Source organism: Setaria italica, chromosome VIII (assembly GCF_000263155.2).
Source record: "Setaria italica strain Yugu1 chromosome VIII, Setaria_italica_v2.0, whole genome shotgun sequence".
In the NCBI taxonomy this organism is placed as follows: domain Eukaryota; kingdom Viridiplantae; phylum Streptophyta; class Magnoliopsida; order Poales; family Poaceae; genus Setaria; species Setaria italica.
Genome location: NC_028457.1, coordinates 38,229,496 through 38,250,942, shown reverse-complemented (window position 1 = coordinate 38,250,942; position 21,447 = coordinate 38,229,496). Strand labels below are relative to the sequence as shown.

Below are 21,447 nucleotides of genomic sequence, written 5' to 3'. Positions count from 1 at the left end.
CTGCTATGCTGCTCCTTTTGTAACGAAGATACTTGGGCTGGGCTTCGGTGACCTGGGCTGCTCGATAGAATGGGCTGACCGTTCCTAACACTTCTGTGCTTGCAGGCCTCCTAGGCTCCTGATTGAAACACTGTCCACAGATTAGTTGTTTGGTAAAGTTTCAAAAAAAAAGATTAGTAGAAAAGCTTGAGCTTGCAACAGAATCTGTCTGAATTTCTTCAAGTTGAAAGCCCCATGGATTTGTTTCTTCCTCTCTGAAGTTTCAAGAGAAATCTGGCCTAGACAATGTGTCAATGGCGCAATGTGGCATTTGACGCAGAATATTTTTTTTCCTTTTTTTCCCAGCAAGCGTGTTCCATATTTCTTCTGGAAGGTCAACGACAGAGGCTCCGGCCGTTCCAACCTCCTCGCTTGCACTCCAAGCTCAGAGCTCCTCTCCCCAGTTCAGCACGCGAGACCTCCCTCCAGTCCTCGCCGCCCACTCCCCACGACCTCCCCGAGGGCGAGGCAGCAGCCGCGCCGTTCTGAGCGCCAAGAAAGGCCCTCGCGATGGGGTGGGCGTCGCGGTTCCTGACGGCGGTGACGTTCCTCGCCGCGGGGGTCCTCTTCGCGCCCGACGCGCTGCGCCTCGGCGGCTCCGGCTCCGGCGCAGCAGCGGCGGCGGCGAGGCTGGTCCACCTCCTCGCCTTCGCCACCGCCTGGGGTGCCGGCCGATCTGGGTCGCCTTCATCGGCGGCACCATCATGTTCAGGTAATCAAGCGAGCGACGCCGCCGCGCTTCGTTGCTAGCTCCGTTTGGGAGACGTCCTCCTCTCCCTCCCACGGCCACTTCGTACGCTATCTCCCTGTCCCCCTCTGTCTCTCCCGCGTCGTCCTCACCGTGCTCCACCCGTTGCTCGCCGTCGCCGAGCACGGCACTCTAGCACTGTCCACGCGATTCGTTCCCTCTCCTGGTGCGCGTAGCCCTCCAGATCTCCGATGGGAATCTCCTCCTTCTTGACGCGATTCCAATCGTCTCCGGCGGTGCGACCCTCCCTGCCTTCTCTGATGCGATGAGGCAATCCGCCAATCCGGCCATGCCGCAGGGTGTGCGACTCAAATTCATCGTTGTCTCCGGCGAGATGAACTACTCTCTAGTCTCTAGCTTCCAGTTCCAGGCCTCCAGCCATGGCGGTCTCCTCCATGCTAACAAGGTGCTTGTATCAACAGCATTCATATTTCCTAGTTAAATTCAATAGCATTATTCATATTCAAGTTGAGAGGAAATCAAAGTAGTTCTTCAGCATACTGAATTGGGAAGAGTTCTGACTTCTGAGGAATCAAGCAGTTCTTCACTAAATGGAGAGCACTCTTAGGTGCTAGATTTCCCATGAAACATTGGATGAAATGCAAGCTTGCATGGATACTGCGATGAATTCTGTCACCGTTTTGTCATTATACATTCTGAATATTCTGGTAGCCACTGCTGCAGTTTTGCAAACAAGTAGGGCTGCTCCTCTGTTTGTTGGTTACGTATTGGGAGTAATATGTTTTAATGAAATATTCTAAACTTTGACAATATTCCCATTTGGAACATATTCTAAACTTTGACAATGTTTTGATAAAATATTTTTGATTCTGAAGGTACTTACCGAGGCACCAGTTTGGGAGTCTGCAGGGGAAGATGTTCCCGGCGTACTTCATGTTGATATCAGCATGTTCGGCCGTATCCGTGGCGGCGTTCGCGTACCTGCACCCCTGGAAGACGGCATCGACCATCGAGCGCTACCAGCTTGGATCCCTTCTTTTTGGCCCTTTTGGCTGCAACCTGTCAAACCTCCTAGTCATCACGCCTATGATGGTCGAGGTGAAACACTTTGTTCATGGCCCCTTCAGCTTTTTATGCACCTCTTAGTTTTGCATTTGCAAGATGCTAATTACGCAGAATATCATAGAATTGTAGATTGAGTATGTGATAATATCATGACTATTGAATGCAAGTCTTAACACTTTTTCTATGCGATACACATCTTATTGTTTCTGAGATTTGGTTGGTGATTGTTTTTCATTGTAGTACACATCACTTGGCTGTTGTTTTAGAGAGCAAACTTAACACAATTGAGATATCTTGATTGCCGAAATCGACAATGACAGTGTTCTGCTATTTGAGTATAGGGTAGGGGTTACACATTTCTATTTAAAAAAAAGAATTGTGCCTTGCAGGCTTGTACTTTGGTTGGTAACAATGTGCGAGAATGTGAAGGAGTCAAAGAAGTTCGAGCGTATGTTAGATGATCATAAAAAATTGTTGTACCCAGATTGCAAACAGGGGCACAAAAAATTAGGTACCACACAGGAAATGCTGCAATGGAAAAAGATGGAGTTTCTGACAAGGGTTTTGATGAGTTAATAAAAATCATAAAGAACATGCTTCCCGAGGGGAACAAATTGCCATCCTCAACGTACGAAGCGAAAAAGGTTGTTTGCCCTCTGGGTTTGGAGGTACAAAAGACACATGCATGTCTTAATGACTGTATACTGTATTGTGGTGAGGAATACGAGAAATTGTAGGCTTGTCCTGTGTGCGAAATGCTGCGTTATAAGATCAGGCGAGATGACCCGGTGATATTGAGGGGCATCCAAGCAAGAAGAAGGTTCCTGCGAAGGTAATGTGGTATGTTCTTCTAGTATCAAGCTTGAAGTGTTTGTTCAGAAATAAGGCACATAAAAAGTTGATGCGTTGGCACAAAGAAGAACGTAAGCAAGATGAAATGATCAAACACCCCACTGATGGGTCCTAGTGGAGAACAGTTGACAATGAATTGATTAAGTTTCAAAAAGGATGCAAGGAACATAAGGTTTGGTTTAAGTATGGATGGATTCAATCCATTTAGTGAGTTCAGTAGTGGTCATAACACTTGGCCTGTGACCTTATGTATGTTCAACCTTCCGTCCTGCATGTGCATGAAGTGGAAGTTCATTATGATGCTGCTAATTATCCAATGTCCAAAATAACCTGGCAACGACATTGATGTTTACCTAAGACTGATGAACTTTTTACAGTTATGGAAAGAAGGTGTACGTGGGGACAAAAGGGAGACTATTAATCTACGAGCATTGCTGTTCGTAACCATCAATGATTGGTCGGCGCTTGGTAATTTGTTAGGATAGACAAACAAGGGATATCAAGGCTGCACGCACAGTTTAGATGATACATGCAGCATGTATTTGAAACATTGTTGGAAGGCCATGTATACAGGCCATCATCGGTTTCTTCCGCACCTGTTAAGAAAGAAAGGGAAGATTTTTGAACAAGAGAAACAAAAATGTACTAAGCCCATTCACTGTAATGGTAAACAAGTATTTTCTATGATAAATGATGTGAGGGTAGTTTTTGGCAAGGACTCTGGTAGCCAACTTTTTCCGAATGATGAGGACGGACATGCACCCATGTGGAAGAATAAGTCTATATTTTGGGAGCTACCTAATTGGGAAGGCCTTGAGGTCCATAATGCAATCGATGTGATGCACTTGATGAAAAATCTTTGCGTGAACGTGCTTGGCTTTCTAGGTACATATGGAAAGGCAAAGGATACAATTGAAGCACGTCGGGGCTTGAAACATATGAAACAATGAAATGACCTACATCCGGAAAAGAGAGATGATGGACATTAATTGCATCCTGCCAGTTACACTCTCAGCAAGGAAGATAAGGAAATCATGTTTGAGTGGTTGAATAGTATCAAGGTACCATCGGGCTACTCCTCGAATATATAGGGAATAATAAATATTAAAAAGAAGAAATTCATAAATCTAAAGGCTTATGACTACCACGTCTTGATGACACAATTGCTGCCTGTTGCAGTGAGGGGTATTCTACCAGAGAATGTGAGAATGGCAATCATGAAGTTATGTGCATTCCTCAATATGATTTCTCAGAAGGCAATCCATCGAAACAATCTACTAAAGCTGCAGAATGATTTGATGCAATGCCTTGTCAGCTTTGAGATGGTATTTCCACCTTCCTTCTTTAATATCATGACCCACCTTCTAGTCCACCTTGTTGTAGAGATTTTTGTTCTCGGTCTTGTATTTCTACACAATATATTCTGAAGAAGTATGTTCGTAATCGTGCCCAGCCATAAGGAAGCATCGCAAAGGGATATGGAACAGATGAGGTTATTGAGTTTTGTGTTGCTTTATTGACGACCTGAGTTCAATTGGAGTCCCTATATCACGTCATGATGGGAGACTCAAGGGAAAGATCACACTAGGGAGGAAAGGTCGGATGGACATCGATGAGAGCACATGGCATAAAGCACACTTCACGGTCATGCAACCAACATCCCTGGTAGCTCCATATATGGAAGAGCACAAGGCTATTGTATGGTCCTCAAACTAATGGAAGACTGAGGCCTGTATTACACATCATCACATTGATACTTTCGCCTCTTGGTTGCGGTGACGATTGATAGGTGATGACACGATTGAAGAACAACTAGCATGGTTGGCTAGGGGTTCATCATCTCAGTATCGACATTCGAAAGCATACGAGATAAAAGGGTACACATTTTACATAAGAGCCCAAGATCAAAAGAGCATAAACTAAAATAGTGGTATACATATAGATGCAATAGACCACAATGGAAAAAAGATAGATACTATGGTGTTATTGAGGAGATGTGGGAACTGGACTATGGATCTTTGAAAATCCCTTTGTTTTGGTGCCAATAGTGGTGGCAGGTTGACGATCAGACCCCACGTGTGGATCCACGTCATCACGAAGTCAGGATGCCATGTAGGCGTATTAATGGAAGTTCTAAAGCTTTGGACCTATACGGGACAATTAGCGAATTTGGGACTTCAATCTGCGTTTTTGAAGTTTGGGGACCTAGATGACACACTCGCAGTACCTATATGGGACAATTAGCGAATTTGGGACTTCAATCTGCGTTTTAGAAGTTTGGGGACCTAGATGACACACTCGCATAAGTTTAGGAACTGCTCGTGCATTTCACTCTGTTTAACATAATCGGCAGCTCTTCTGCCTGGTTCGTTAAAAAAAAGTAGAATTTGAATTTTTTTTGGACGTACTGCCTTATCGAGAGCAAAACTCAGTCTTGATCAGTCTTCAAAGTCTGCACATAGTGTTGATCAGATTGAGCTCCCAAGACAAAGAGGCTGGACTACAGAACTAGTACCAAAGATAATTTCCCCACCGTCCGTTCTTGCACACTGGTTAGTAATCGTGCCTGACGCTTCACTAGCAGCATTAATGTACTATTCAAATTTGAACTGCGATGCAGGCTTCAGTACCAAAGAGAGCTGATGAAGTTTGGATAGTCTCGTGTGCAATCCTGATATGGACGGTGACTTTCATCAATTTTAACATCCATCGAAGAAGCTCGCAAGGGTAGTGTTTTAGCTGTTTAGCATAATCTTTCACCAGTGCTCATTTAGTTCGGATGTGTCTTTTATGTTAATATAAACGAGCGTGTATATGTTTGTATACATGAACATTTGTGTTTGTATTTTGAAAAAAAATAACGATAGCCAAACCCTAGCCCACACCCTCCCTCCCATACTGTCTTCCTCCTATGCCCGCGCTGCCGCCCCCACACGGGCCTGCGTCGCTGCCGCGGCCGCCTCCGTGGCCGGCTCACCGCCCCGCGCAGCCTCGACATACAGCTGCCCCACCAGCGGCCCTCTCCTGCTGCCCCCCTCTCCTGCCCGCGCCGCCATGGCTGCCTCGCGCCTCCCTGCGGCGGTGTGCCTCGGAGGCCAGCCGCCGGAGCCGAAGGAGAAGTCGGAAAATAAAAAAAATGTTGCATCGAATAATGTTGAATAATGTTGGTCCAACTTTTTTAAAAAATGTTGGATTCAACTTTTTCTAAAGAAACATTAGTTCAACTTTTTCAAAGAAATGTTGGTTCAACTTTTTCCGAGAAATGTTGGTCAACCTTTATTTCCGCGGTTGGTTAATTTAGGATTGTTCGGTGTTGTGTCTTGGTTATGAGTTTACCTGAATGACTGAACCCATTCAAGATTTTCCGAGGGAGGAGTGACGTACATAAGCACGATAGTAACGAGGCTGCACCTCGGTGATCACGTAAAACGTGTGCAGCCAGCTAGCGATTGCATCTTTTTGAGATAGTGAAGTGATGATAGATAAAAAGAGAAAGGTTAAGACCAATGACAAAATGAAGGTACTGTTCGAACTTAAAATTGGTAGATTTGGACAGATCTGGTCAGACATGTCCAGACCGGTCTCCCAACCGGTCAGACCGGTTTCGGAGTTTTCAAAATGCAAATTGGACTTCACCATTGTGTAACTCTTGTCGAGTAGATAAAGATTCATATGTATAACGTTCAATTTGAAGTTTGGATGAGAGAGTTACGACCTTGGAAAAATCTGCACCCTAGGCAGACCGGTCATACCGGTTCCCCAATCCGGTTAGACCGATTTTGAGCTATGTAATCCAAGTAGGAGTTGTATTTTATTATGAGATTTATTATGGTTTCGACTCCAACAAGACAAGACCTCCCCTCCCTATAAATATAAAGGGCCACAAACGATTGAGAACATCACAATCGATCAAAACCAATCTATCTTTATCATTTTACCTTTCTTCCTCGTTACCCTACTTTCCTAACCCCATGTGATGGTCTTCTCCTATCTCCATAGCATGAGGAAGCATCCTAGCTGGCCTGCCGAGCCTAGAGCAACCCAAGGTGCGCCTGCTCCGACGGCTGACGGGGTCCCTCCCGGGAGGGTGCTCGTTGACCTCTCGCTAGGAGCCCCGGCGAGACTGGTCTGACCGGCCATCCTCACGGGTCTGACTAGCCCGCGCAGAGGAGCTGCAAGGAGCCTCTTTGCACGCCGCACATTCGAGTGCGTTCGTGTGTTGTTCCGATTTTAACGCCAATAGGTACTTATTGCAATTTGCGATATATACATGGTACATTGGACGTAAAATATTCATCTTTGGTTTCCTTCTATGATTTCCTCAACTCGACTTTTGCTAATTGGCTTCGCCGTACCTTAATTTTATTTCATCCTCTGTCACTCATTGGTTACAGGATCTATTCGATGCATGCCGCTGAACCTGCAACTCCTCTCGCCACATTCTTGCGATATGTCTCACCATGCAGACCAACAATTTGATCGGCGTCGTGACGTTTCTCCAACTTCAACAGCTAGATGCCATGAATGATTTGATTGGGAAGCAATGCCCAACTTGCTCCCCAAAGGCTCCCACGACCTGCTTGATGATCCAGCTAACTTGCGCCTCCACTTGCTAGGTTACCAATGTCCTATCATACATTATTCGTATTCCCTAATTAATTTTGTCGATACCCCTTCAACTTTCCAGCAATGCATAGACACAGGGAAGGAAATATCTTGTATATATTGGTTTTTCAATCTCCATATCCAGGTTTTACATGGCCTATTTTCCATAAGAGAAACTGTTTTAGAAATCTGTCCATGATAAAAGATGTTTACGTGGGAATTAGAGCTCCATTAAGCCTATTTTGTATGAGTGAAACTTAGCCACGGTAAAAGTTTGAGAAAAATATGAAAGCGCACTTGAAATTTGAGTTCTCTAGTTAATGTGGGAGTTTTCAGTGTCTTGATTTGATGGTTAATTTAATTGAAGATTAGGGGTTACTTAAGATTATTTTTTATGATGGCATAGGTGGGTTATTTAGATATAGAATTAGAGGTTACTTTAGACTATTTTCATAATAGCATAAGCCGCTAATTTTGTAGAAAACAAAACAGATTGTGACTATTATTACCTATTACTACTGGAAAACTAAGCATTTGTAACACCCCATCCTATAAGCCGCAACGCCCAGCCCTTCCGAGGGACGGGCCATTTGTCACACCTCGTCCTCCAAAGCCGCACCGCCTAGCCCTTCCAAGGGGTGGGCACGCGTATACATAGCACCCTACTTACATTTTCGTCCTCGTTTCGTGTAAAAGGGTTAACCCTAAGGTGCTATGGCTGGTTAACAAAGGCATATAAGTTGGCTCCAACCTTGCTCAACTAGCAAGGTGGTATTAAACATGTGCACCTGCGCTCATGGGCCACACTGCGCCAACCAAATTGGACCGGGTGTCACAGCATTTGTCCTGGGCCTTAGTACCAGTTGCATTTTGATCCCATACCAATGTGAGCATTAGTACCGAGCTTAATGGCTAGTCCCCAATGAGCCCCTATGACCCCCTTTAGTACCGGGTGAAGGCTTCACTCGGTATTAAAGGTCACAAATTAGCATCGGTTGAAACCTCCAACCAGTACTAATGTGACTGAGGGCCTTTAGCTCCACCTGGTACTACTCGGTGACCTTTAGTACTGGGTGAAGCCTCCACCCGGTACTAGCGTCCATCCTATAAATACTACAAGAAATATGTTGATCTATGACCAAAATTTTATGACATATTGAGGAGACCAAGAAATCAATACACCGACCTCACAGTCATACTTAACAGAGCATAAACTCGGTTTCATCAATATCACTCAGGTGAATTCAAGTAGCAACTTGATAGCAAGCCTGAATTCCCAGTATATATTGAATTTGCACATCTCGTGTCACTTCCTTGAACACAACAAATATTTCATAACTTGTTTTGCCATATATATAGTGTTTGAGACAGAATCCGGGAAATAATTTATGCATATACTACATATATGAGTTTATCCATGGCTTTGTAGGTTCCAAGCGTGTGAGCGACCACGAATTCAGAGTACGTAGATAAAATTGTTCGCAATATATTAGTTCTAATTGTGTAGATCCCTTGATCTAGTATAATAATCTTTGCCAATGACACAGATGCACGTGAAGGAGAAACTCCTCAAGACGGAAAAAATCAGGGCAATTCAAGAACAACTCAGTGGATTTCTTCTGGATGAGGTAGTAAATCCAATGGGAGAGTTTCATAATGATAGATCAAATCTGCATCACCGTTCAGACTCAATGTTGAACTTGGAAAGTTGATGCAATGTAATATTATTCATATATATGTATGCACAAGATGTCTATATATAATATTATCTCAAATTTAATATTATAAATCAAATACAACCATGGGCGGATCTACAGGATATGCCAGGTGAGCCCCGACATACCTTGCATCCCAGCTATTGAACGAGCATTTACCAGCTACTGATCCCCTGGCCTATCGCTGAGACGCGGACCGCGGAGCCAAACCATGACCGAACAACGATTCGCCTTCGGCCATCGCCCATCGATTCGACTTCCGCTTCGCCCGTGTGTCAATTCGCGTTCCGCTTTCACGATTCGGCCCGGCAAGCGGCAGTTTGCAGCCTTCACGATTCGCCTTACGCTTCGCCCGAACGCCTCGGCGCGGGCGGATGCCGAACAGCCAAGCAGGACTGCGGCCAGGGCGTGAGCAGTGCTTGGCGTTCGCCTGCCTACTGTCTGCAGTCTGCGGATTGCGAAAAGTTCGGCAGTCTGCGAATTGCGGATTGCGGATCGCCAGCCCGACGCTACTACCGTTAACTCGCTGAGATGTGGATTATTGGTCCGAGATGGAGGTTTAAGATTAATCTATCTTTTGCTTTCTTTCTTATTTGTAGAAACTTATATTCTTAAATATTTTTATTTATTTATATATGAGTGCTTTTTTTATTTCAGTATCAATCCATCAACATTCTTAAATTCATATCTTGTGAGCATGTGATTTCTAAGTTTTCTACCCGAAAGTTTAAAACATGATTCTATCATTACATGTTTGTTTTGCTATAGTGTCTAGTTAGTTGTGGTACTTACGTTGCATAGATATTATTTTTTTTAGAACGGTTAGATTATGAAGAGAGGCGGAGATATTGCATCTCTTTTTCAGAAACTCATAGCAAAGAAGGCAACAGCTGCTGCTTCAAACACTGTCCCATCTCTAGTTAAAACTATTGTGGAAGAACAGAATCAAAAGCAAGATGGAGTGGTAGTTGAAGAAATCGCGGATCCTGTACCCTCTCCTCCGCCACTACAACCACCCGCATCACAGCCGCCGGTTTACGACATCAATTGCCTTCGACATGATCCAGGTGAAAGGCAGCCCATTGAAAGTTATCATGTGAATGATCAAGATGCAACTCGAAGAGCATGTATTATTAAAGACCCATTCAAACCTACTAATCATGATTTTTCATCAAGAAAAATTGGAGGTAGGGATCGCCAATTCAATTTTGCATGTGTTATTGTTTCTAACTTAATATTTGAATTTATCAAATTCTAAATGGTTTTATTGAATTGCGTAAGATTTTTTTTAGGCATACCCTATGGTAAAATCCTAGATCCGCCACTGAATACAACTTTATATATATTAGCATATTAGAACAGTATACGTAAAGAAAACAAATACGAAATACTAATATAGAATAAAGAAATAGAAAAAAATAAGAAAAGAAACAAAAAAGAAAAAAAGAACTTAGTACCCAATACTAAATTGGTCTCGACCACGGGCAACGGCACCCCTTTGGTACCGGTTATATAACCTGGTACTAAAGGATTCTTCTTTGGTACCGATATAGCAATACCGGTTGCATAAACGGTACTAAAGGGGATTTAGGACACAATACCGAAGGCCCGTTACCCAGTAGCGCACGATGATTCGAGACTTTTTGTTATTGCAAGTTTGCAACACTCAATCAAATCATAGCACACAACATGCTTTTTGGTCCATGCTCACACAGGCACAAACATGCATGTATTACATGAAACCATAACACTCCAAAGGTCACACAAATCCAACTCTCCTGAGCTTGATACTAACCATAAATGCCCCAAAGTAGAATAAACAGCCACACAGTTACTGCACACTCAAACACACCGGCATAATGTAAATAACCTCCACGCACACACTGTGGCACACCTTCAGAGAAGATAAGAGCAGAGCACACAACAAATCACCAAGTATAGTCTCTACTTCGGAACAGAGGCGTTGCTTGAAGCTGCAGCGGCAGCACCAGTAGCAGCGGTGGAGGTGGCAGCAATAATAGCCGAAGCTGCATTGGGCTTATTATGGATTGGTGGATAAAGATCAGGGAGGTTCGGGTTCTTTTTGATGTCTTGTTTAATCTTACTGAGATGACTCTCGTCACATTTGCCACCGACATGAACCTCTTTCAGGTTTAGAAGCTCTTGGATACCTGACAGAGTAACTTCCGCACCGGTGAAGTTCCAAACTATCTTCTTGAGCATAGGAGCTGCATTGTTAGCAAAGTGGATGTCAGATATGCCTGAGTCCTCAACGACAAGAAGCTCTAGCTTTCTGAATTCTCTCGTATTGAAGGTAAGCTTCTTATTGGTATACGACTGATGCCAGAGCCTGACGCAGCGCAAGTTGGCAAGCTCACTCAACTTCTGTATATCTCCTTCTCTCAAGCTGGTACGGCATAAGGTTATCTTGGAAAGTCGATGAAGCTGTCTGATCCAAGTGGGCAGCTCACTTATCACGCCCTTGATGTTCAGGCTTTCAAGAGATTTGGGTATGTCAAAAGCATCGCCACCATGAGCCTGTGGTTCCATGGAGTAAACTTCACCCTCAGCCTTCACTGGTTCAAGATGGACTGACAATGAGCATAGGCTTTCATGCAGCATCCCGATGACCCGAAGCAAAACACCGCGAGGATCCTTGCCACGGATAACCACACCCAGTTTCCTCAAGTGCAGCTTCCGGCCAACATCTGTCAACTCTGATGTGTCACTCTCGGTCTCAGAGACCTCAACATGGGAAAGCACCTGCATGTTTGTCAAACTCCCAACATGACTTGGCAGATGCACCGTGGAAAACCGTCCGTCTGATTCAATGACTTGTGTGCTCTCATGATCTATGCAACCAGCAAGGAGATGCATCAACTTTGGGAGGGCAATGGTGTTTGAAGGGAATGACTTTATTTTGGTTTGCCTGATGTCAAGTGTCTCCAAGTACCGGAGCTTGTTGATTTCCTTTGGCAGCTCAGTAGCGTCCGTGTCCCTTAGACTCAGATACTTGAGCTGGAAAATCTTGTTGCAAATCTTCTTGAGGTGTCGCTTCTTCAAACCTTTGCAGCCTTCTAGATCTAGCAATTTGACCAATCCTAGCTGATCAGAAGATGCAGGCAACAAGTTTAGCAAAGTTACCACTTCATGAGTCAAGTCTCCTGAAGGAGTGTGGCGGTGCCTATGGATTATTCCCCAGCAGGTGTTGGAATTTGCAGCAGCCTGATTCTCCACTAGTAATTGAAGAATTCCACTGCGAGTGGAAAGTCGGTGAGCCAGTTCAGATCGAAGATCCGTATTGTCGGTAACAGTCTGATAGCTGGCCATTTTTGTGATGAACGAGTGGACATGACGATGCAGGGTGCAGCTCCTGACTTTGCCTGCTGGGCCAATGTCGGCGGGTTGAAGGAGGCCTCGAGCAATGAGAGCATCGAAGCAGCGGTTAGCTTCATCCACTGCAGCCAGCCCATCCCTCGCACTGACAAAGTTTTCGGCAGCCCACCGCCTGACTAGGTTTGTCCTCTTGAATGTTCTGCCTTCTTGTGGAAATATAGACAGGCTCATGAGGCAGCTCTGGTATTGCCTGGGTAGGTCCTCGTAACAGAACTGTACCATGCGCCTGGCATTGCTGACGCTGCTAGAGTACCTCAGGCCAAGCATCAACCTTTCCAGTTCTGCATCGCTTCTATGGGGATTAGCATACAGGGCATGGAGGAACATCTTGGTGGCAAAGGAGTCCCATAGACATTTCTTGAGGATTGCACTGATACCGCCTGGTAGTTGATCACCGCCAACCAACTCAGCTGCTACCTTGCGTATGCCAACAAGGTTGGAACAGAAATGCACTTGGTAGCGGGAGGAGGCGCCCATGAGCAAGAAGATCCAGCTGGCCTTGTACCATGCATGAAACTGAGCCATGTACCTAATCCTTGGAGTCTCGATGACAGCACTGTCACCATGATCGGGCAGTGCAGAGGTTATGTCCTGCCATGAGTTTTCATCCTCAGGATCGGCGAGTACCATCAAGAACCTTTTGCCCTTGAGGTGCTCCGCGATCCTGGTCTTGAGCTCCTCCTCGCTCAAATTGTTCCATTGGCTGGCCTCGTCCTTGGTGGGCTCCAGATTGTCATCGCTGGAAGCGGTACTAGAGGGCGACAGTACTTGGTGGAGAATGGACATGAGCCTTGGCTTGAGCTTCGACTTATGTTTGGCATCGACCCACACCTTGGTGTTGAAATGGTCACTTGCTCTTGGATGGTCGAAGACCTTCCTTGCGAGCTCCGTCGCATGAGTCTCTTCAAGTAGTTCCTCTGGCCCATCATCGTTGCTCAAGTCCTGAACTGGTGGTGTCACAATGGTGACAACTTTGGGGTGCTGTACATGTTCTTGATTGAATGAAAACTTCTCGCTGAAGAATATTTTTAGCAGCCACTTGACTTGCGCTGCCACGTATCTTGCCTCCGCCCTGGCTACCTCCATCGGCTCTTTAGCGGCCTTGACCATCTCAAGCAGGTCCTCATTTGCAGTTGCAGCAGGTCGTTGATGCGGCGAGCCGTCCTTGGAGGATGATGAATCCTGCGGTGGCTGGTCAGCGAGGTCCAAGAACCTCTCAATTGGCTCTTTCAGCGCCTTGAACACTTCAATCAGGTCCTCCATCATATTCCACACACCGAACATATCATAAGTACTGGTTTTAAAATTCTCAGCATGGCCTATGAACTTGGCCATTGGATCTTTCACCGCCTTCAACATATCCATGAACAGTTCGCTTCCTGCAGCTTCACTCTTAGTTTCCGGATCCTGCTGTGGCAGGTCAGCACGGCCTAAGACCTTGTCCAGCAGCCAGCTTGATAGCACCTTCACCTCCTGCGTGTCCACCTCAAGCATGGCTGAACTCAAGTAGCCAGCAGCCTCGGCAACGTTCTCCGGATTGTCGTTGTCATCCAGGCCCCGGAAGAGCTTTATAAGCTCCATCGTCAGGTCTTGACGATCGTTGGGCCCACCACCGCCGCTCCACATCTTCTGTATCAGCTGGCCGGCGGTCACGAGCTGGTTCCGCCGGAGCCTGACACGTGGCACGGGTTGTGGCGCGCCCATCAGCCACGCGACCAGCTCCCTGGCGCGCGCGTTGGCGTCGAACAGAACATCGGCACTGTCCAGGGCGTGGCGCCTCCGTGCGTCCTCCGCCTCTCGATTGGCGATCGCCGCACGGCGAGCCGCCAGCGTGCTGATGCCGCCCCCCTGCACGCCAGGTGTGGCTGGCGTGACGACGCCGTACCTCAGGCGCCGCTCGCCGACCTCGAGTGCCCGGGCCTTGAGCCCCCGGATCTCCGTCGCGATGCGGTGGCGGCTAGGTAGGGTCCGCACCAGCACCGGCACCCTGCGGAAGGAGGCGAGAAGCCCCGCCCCCGCAGCCGGGTGGGTGGCGCCAAAGGTCTGGACGTAGCGGTCAACGCAGCTCTGGGAGTCGTAGGCGAGCTCGTGGACCTGCCTCCTCCACACCCGGACCTGGTTGCCGTTGCCGCGGCCTTCGTCACCGGCGTCCAGGAGGAAGCCGTTCATGCTCTCCATCTCGCGCTTGATGAACTGCATGTCGTCATGCACGCCGCGCAGCAGCTGCGCCTCCTCCACGAACACCGACTTGAGCCGGCCGAGGAGCGAGTCCACGGCGCTCTGGGCGCTGCCACCTACTATATCCATCTTGGCTTGGGTAGCAGCAAGCAGCGCGGCACGACAGGGTGTATAATTGAGCGGAGTAGTGTGTATTATTGCGAGCTAAACGATGGAATGGAATGGAATGGAACGTGTGAGCGAGCATATTTGTATGCAGGTATTGTATATGCTTTGCTGACTGAGCAATCCAAGTCGTCCTTTTTCACAATTCAGTCAAAGAAAAGGGACGCTCACATGCACGTATTGTATATGCTTTGCTGGTTGCAGGACGCTCACATGCACGTATTGACGTGCAGTGTGCGGCTGGAACAAACATGACCCAAAAGGATGATTTGGAATGAAGAAAGAGAGACATACGTAACCATCACACTTGGAACAAAGATGATCGATGCACTAGCTAGGCACCTCTGATCTCTGTAAATAAAAAACAAGGGGCATCCCATTCTTTTGAGCTGTAAAATGCTTTTGTTTGGTTGCCTGTTTTAGCATTTATTCCATATTGTCCAACTGTGGCAAAGAACAATCGATGTTGTCACAAAGTTTAACAACATACGTGCAATGAAAAACATATTTGACGGAATTCAAATAGCATACGCATACTACCGTTCCACCTCTCTTACTACACATTATATACTGCCCTGAATGTCATAAAACTTGTCAACTCTAAGAAATCGAAGAAACGAGCCTCTCTGAAAAGCTACTGCCTCTATTGAATTTCTTGTTCATACATAATATTGAGTGCTTTGTCTGGGCTTTACGGATCAGATGGCTATGGGCTCAAAATACAGACCCCTGCAGGGCCTTGGGCTGGTCTCCAAATTCACGTACCTCGAAAATCTCAAGCAATGTTTGATATGGCAGTGGATTCAGTGGTTGGAAATGGAGAATCTATTTTTTTCTGGTCTGATTGATGGATGAATGGGAAGACTATGGCTGAGGTAGCTCCCAAGCTTCTCCAAACAGCACCAAAAAGAATGGTGAAATCTAGGACAGTAGCTCAACCTCTATTTAATAGGAGTTGGGTGACTGACATCATAGGAGCCTTATCAGTTGAGGTCCTGATGGCTACGGGATCAAATGGAAACATCCCAGATCACCGATGGAAGCTGACACAATCTGTCTCTTATAGGTAGTAAGTCTTCTTATCAAGCCTTCTTCGTTGGCTCTATCAAATTTGTCCCCAGGAAAAGAATTTGGAAAAGCTTGGCTCCTTTACGCTTCAAGTTTTTGTCTGGTTGGCTATCAAACATAGACTATGGACGGCTGATCGTCTTTCTCAAAGGGGACTGCAGCATCCAGCCGCCTGCCCACTGTGTGACCAGGCACAAGAGACAGCTCAACACTTGCTGTTATCCTGTGGTTTTTACCCGGCAGATCTGGTCCTTGGTTTTTCAACACTTGAATTTAATCGTCGCTGGGCGTGCTGTTTGAGTTGCGATAGCCGGAGGAGAAGGGGCCGACGACCACGTACGACGTGGTGCTGGGCGCGGCGGGAGCGTGACGGCCGGCATGTCGCGCGCACAAAGCTCTGCCGAGACGTCGGCTCCTCTCTGCGTCACCCAATCCCGTGGCCCGCTGGGGAGAGTCGCTGCCGTCTGACGACCATCGCAAGCCTCCGTCCCTACTCTCCCTCTCGGTGACTCCGTGTCCCTCGCCGGACTCAACTGGGACAAGGCTCGCCGGACGCCGGAACGGGTGTTTGGGCACGAAAGCACAAACACACCTCTCACTAAAAACTGAAACAAAAATCTTCCATTTATTTATGAGAAAATTAAATGTTAATCTCCGACCCGTAGTTGCTACACTACCATGAAACTTGAGAGTTCCGTGTGCCTGATACTGTCAAGCAGCATGCAGATAAAGCGTGATTTCATCTAGAATTCTACATCTAGAGGGTACTATACCACGAGATGCAGCTGAGGTCATCATCATTAGTCACTACTCACTACGTCAGCTGTCAGCAGCATGATATATGAAAGACTAGGTATAGTAGTTCATTTGACTTTCTTTCTTTGCGTCTTGCTAAACTTCATGTTTAGTGTATATATGTGTAACCAAAGCATGTAATGGTGTTCTGATGAAATGCACGAGCAATGCACGATCCGTAATGAAATGCAGACATTGCATGTGGTTTGATCCAGATCGTACCACGAAACGCGCCGCGTCGATCCCAAGAGAAGACTTTGATGAGGAGGTCAGTAAGTATACAGGGAAAACTTTCTGAAGTCTGAATTAATATAAGAAATGAGAGCCACCAGTTGATGCCTTTGAAGATCGAATCTCAGAAAACAGAAATGGCACGTGCAGATCCTGTTTGGTTGACATATATTTTCTGTTCTTGTTCATTGGATCCCTGCGACGCAGAGAGGGCAGAAACTTCTATTTAAGACGACCACGATGGCTGGGGAAACCCCAACTCAATCAGCTTTGCAGAAGCAGCAGGAGCGCTCTCTCGGTGACATTATCAGGTCAGCTCTGGCTCCTCTGGGGTACCTTTTTTTCCTAGTAGTAACAGGCCGAATGGTTTCCATTTGTGATAGCAAGCTAAGCTGGCTACTTGGTGTTCGTTGTGAGTGCAGCAGAGGGGGAGGCCACAAGGTGGACCAACGTCATCTCCGGAGTTGAAAACCTTTTTTTCCATTATGTCGACGCCACAGTACGCTAGCTTGAGACTTTACCTTCATATATTTCCCTTTTTTTTAAACGAAATCATACATTTGCACCATCTATTTGGACTACCTATTTCTAACATTGATAGATAAATTGAGGAACATTTTGAACTGAACATTCCACTTTTGAACCACGTTCGAGATTTTGAGTCAACCTGCCTGCTTGGTGGGGCGGGCATGCATTCCAAATTATATCCGAATATCGAGTAGTAATTCTACTTTGTTTTACAAATATTTCACACTACTAGTTGATTTTTGTAATGGTTGGAAACAATGATAGCCATCCATCCAGAGAAATTATATTGTTGAAAGATATAAAAAGTGCCTAGAGGTACGTAGAGAAAATATCAAGACTACTAAATAGGTGCGACCAAGTATAAAAACAGTGGACCCGTATCCAATTTAATTATGTTTTTATTATCTTACGTAGATCAACGGCTAGCAAAAAATTAATAAAAAAGTATCTAGAAGCAGTACCATAGTGCTGTATATAATAAGAAATAGCTGGTCTAAATTGCCTATGCTAATTTTAATTTACTCTATATATGCACTGATTGAGTACAAGTTAATGCGGATCATGGGCTGTGGCGGACTCGCAGGCTGCTTTCTGGAAAGGTGGCCATCATCACGGGCGCCGCCAGTAACATCGGCAAGGCGATTGCCACAAGGTTCGTCGCCCATGGCGCCAGCGTCGTCCTCGCCGACATCAATGTCGCCGACTGCCAACAACTAGCATCGATTCTCAACAGTAGCAAAGCTGGAGTGGCTGAAGCAATGAAATGCGACGTCACCGTCGCGTCGGATATTACCAAAGTGATTCATAAGGCGAACAAAAGCTTTAATAATAAGGACCCTGACATCTTCTACAACAACGCGGGGTTCCACGACGGTGTGTCCTCCGCTCGCAGCATCACAGACTTGGACAAGGCCATGAGCATCAACGTCAAGTCCGTCCTAGAGAGCATCAGGCAAGCTGGCGACGTGATGCGCAAGAACAAGAGCGGATGCATCCTCTGCACGGGCAGCACCATGGGCTTGCTCGGCGACGCGGTGCCTTCGGCGTATAGCATCTCCAAGGCCGCGGTGATGGGGCTGGTTCGCGCCGCGGCGGCCGAGCTGGCGAACGACGGCGTGCGGGTGAACGCCATCTCGCCGCATCGCGTCGAGTCCAGAAGCTTGGATTCGCTCTTGCTGGAGAAAATCTTCCCCACCGCAGATACCCAGCAGCGGCTTCATATGATCGAGAACTACATGACTAAACGGGTGGTGAAATATGAAGACGTGGCCGACGCGGCGGTGTTCCTGGCGTCGGACTATGGCAAGAGCGTGAATGGGCACAACCTCGAGCTGAGTGGCACGTTCAGTGTTTAGTCTGTGGACGGGCCGGCAAGCTTCCGAGCTGAGCTCATCGATCAGCTGCATGCAACTTCATCAGACTAGCTAGTTGCAGCAGGCGTCGTTACGCGCCTTGTTATTTTCTGAATAAATAGCGTGGCCGTGCGTGAACCACAGGCCTACAGCTACATGTACACTTAAGTTTCCATTTCAAACTTTTCATATTTTTCAATATTTGCCAATGGGATGGTCACCCATTATTGTGCAACTTCATTTGATGTAATTTCCTAATATCAATCCATCTGTACTCCAATTTGATTTTCCTAATGATTAGTGAAATCAGGCCTTTATTGTCTCTTCCAAATACACCACTTGATCAACTTGCTTTAGGTTTTAAAAAGTACCACTACACTGTTCAGTTGACCATGAAATATCATATACCTTCTACGAAGACAATTTTACCCTTTTGCTATAAAGTTTTACAACTTTTTTTCAGGATATAAAGTACTATTATATTTCTGTGTTTTTGAATAATGGTCAGGAAGCAATAAGAGTAAAGTGCGGTAAAAGTAAAATATGCAATGAAAGTAAAAAAAGGAAACAAAACTCGCCTTTAGTCCCGGTTGGTGGGGGCATATCTCCCGAAAATCCATCCGGGATAGAGTAATCGAGACGAAAGGGGGTCTTTAGTCCCGGTCCAACCGGGACTAAAGAGGTCACTACGCTAGGCACAACCCCCACCCCTTTAGTCCCGGTTGGTAATACCAACCCGGACTGAATGGTTTTGCAAAAAAAATTCCTGGGAGGACCCACAAACCCCCCAACCTCGCAAGTTACGCGAAATATGCGCGTGCGTGGTGTGTGGGATCACAAGCCTCGCGCGTAGCTTCATTACAATCCCACCTACACAGCACATCTGACTATATAGGGGAGGCAATCCTTTTGTATTAACTCGTGAGCAACCCTTTAGTCTCGGTTTGTGTTACTAACCGGGACTAAAGACCAAGACTAAAGGGTTCGAGGGCTTTAGTCCTTTTTTAGCCACCCGTGGGGGACCCTTTAGTCGTGGGTAGTAACACTAACCGGTACTAAAGGTCACCAACTGGGACTAAAGGATCGAGGGCTTTAATCCCGGGGTGGTAACACCAACCAGGACTAAAGGTTGACCTTTAGTCCCGGTTGGACTTACCACCCGGGACTAAAGGGTCCCCCACGGATTGCTGATTTTTTTCCACCTAGGACTAAAGGGTCTCCTACGGGTGGCTAATTTTTGACTCGGGACTAAATGGGGGACTTTAGTCCTGATTGGTATTTGACTCGGGACTAAAGCCTCTTTAGTCATGGGTCCAATTTTATCCGGGACTAAAGAGAGTTGGATGAAAGATCAGTTCTCTACCCGTGACAAACTAAAGGGTTGGAATATGCCGTGTACAATGGTCATTTTGGTTAGAGTGTACAAATTGGACTTCTACGTGTGTTCGCGTTCTACACACCTCCCGCTTGCTAACCTCAGGACTTCCTTCTGGCCTCGGGTGACTAAAGTAGCTTCGAGCTAACAATCTTGCAACATCATGAGTAAATCACCTAACCTTGCATAGTGTTGCTTCGTGTTCGTTCCTGCAAGAAAGACAACACGGAACACACCATTAACCTCGAGTCCCCTTTAGAGACTTCGAGGGTTACTGAAGAATAGATAAGTCACTGATGTTTTCGCGGCTTAACCTCGAGGCACCTTATTGAATACCAATATGTGAGGGTTCAGAATTTGTCGTTACACATGCGAGGTTAAGGGAGTTTTATCACATGAGGTTGCGGGGGGAGCCGGTCTTGGGGTGCGGCGCGTGGAGGGCCGCCGGCGGGAGGAGCCAGCTTGGGCGGTGCGGCGGGGGAGGAGGCGGGTGGGGACAAAAGATGGCGGGAGGAGAATGACATGTTGGTCCAAAAATGACAGATGGGCTCATCAAACAATAGTGTTATCATTATCATCCATTCCACATATCTTAACCCTCGACAAAAAATAGGAATGAATCCATTCCACTTCAACCACAACCCATGCATAGATTTGCCAGCATGTAATAGAGAAATGTACAGTACTCAACAGCAAAAAAAACATGTGCACGACTATTTCCCTCTATTTTCTTCGAATTTGTTTACTAATAATCAATTATCTGCATGCTTGTTATATCCGTTCCGACGGATCCATGGAGAGCGACGTTCCTCTGTCCCCAGTCCCCCGATCGAAATCTTCATGGACGAGCGGCGGCGGCGGCGGCCCGCCGGCAGACGGCGGAGCCGCGGAGGCTTGACGCTGACGCGGAAGGCAGCCAGCCTGTTTTTTTTCTTTTCGATATGTGTCATCCCATCACCGATCTGGCATTGTAGTGCGCCGGCATCAGGCGTCGAGCCCATCACCCAACTTGCTCGACGGATAAGGGGGCATTTGGTTCTTATTTTTAGCACGTATCATATCGAATATTTAGATATTAATTAGGAGTAATTTGAAGTATTAAACGTAGACTATTTATAAAACCCATTATATAAGTGGAGGTTAAACGGCGAGACAAATATATTAAACCTAATTAATCCATCATTAGCAAATGTTTACTGTAGCTCACACATTTGTCAAATTATGGACTAATTAATCTTAATAGATTCGTCTCGCCGTTTAACCCTCCACTTTGTATAATGGATCTTGTAAAATGGTCTTCGTTTAATACTCCTAGTTATCTCTAAAACATTTCGAAGCGTTAAGACTAAGCGGACATGGTCTCCTTACCGGAGA

The 21,447-nt window shown here is 46.3% G+C and overlaps 2 protein-coding genes and 1 pseudogene across 2 annotated transcripts; 2 read left to right on the top strand and 1 right to left on the bottom strand.

Moving 5' to 3' along the window:
• Positions 1-406: 406 nt before the first annotated feature.
• Positions 407-2,213, top strand: LOC101756853 (annotated as a pseudogene).
• Positions 2,214-10,929: 8,716 nt separating this feature from the next.
• LOC101756449 lies at positions 10,930-14,688 on the bottom strand. Its single transcript, XM_004979910.2, has one exon. The coding sequence runs from the start codon at positions 14,686-14,688 to the stop codon at positions 10,930-10,932; it is 3,759 nt and encodes a 1,252-aa protein (XP_004979967.1).
• Positions 14,689-17,086: 2,398 nt separating this feature from the next.
• Positions 17,087-18,972, top strand: LOC101762673 (short-chain dehydrogenase reductase 2a). The gene is made up of 3 exons (XM_022829444.1): positions 17,087-17,129; positions 17,241-17,317; positions 17,930-18,972. The coding sequence occupies exons 2-3, from the start codon at positions 17,304-17,306 to the stop codon at positions 18,699-18,701; spliced, it is 786 nt and encodes a 261-aa protein (XP_022685179.1). The 5' UTR covers positions 17,087-17,129; positions 17,241-17,303; the 3' UTR covers positions 18,702-18,972.
• Positions 18,973-21,447: the final 2,475 nt, after the last annotated feature.

Bases quoted from the DNA above. Each gene is read 5' to 3' on its own strand.
- LOC101756449 (XM_004979910.2), bottom strand. From the start codon at position 14,688: ATGGATATAGTAGGTGGCAGCGCCCAGAGCGCCGTGGACTCGCTCCTC.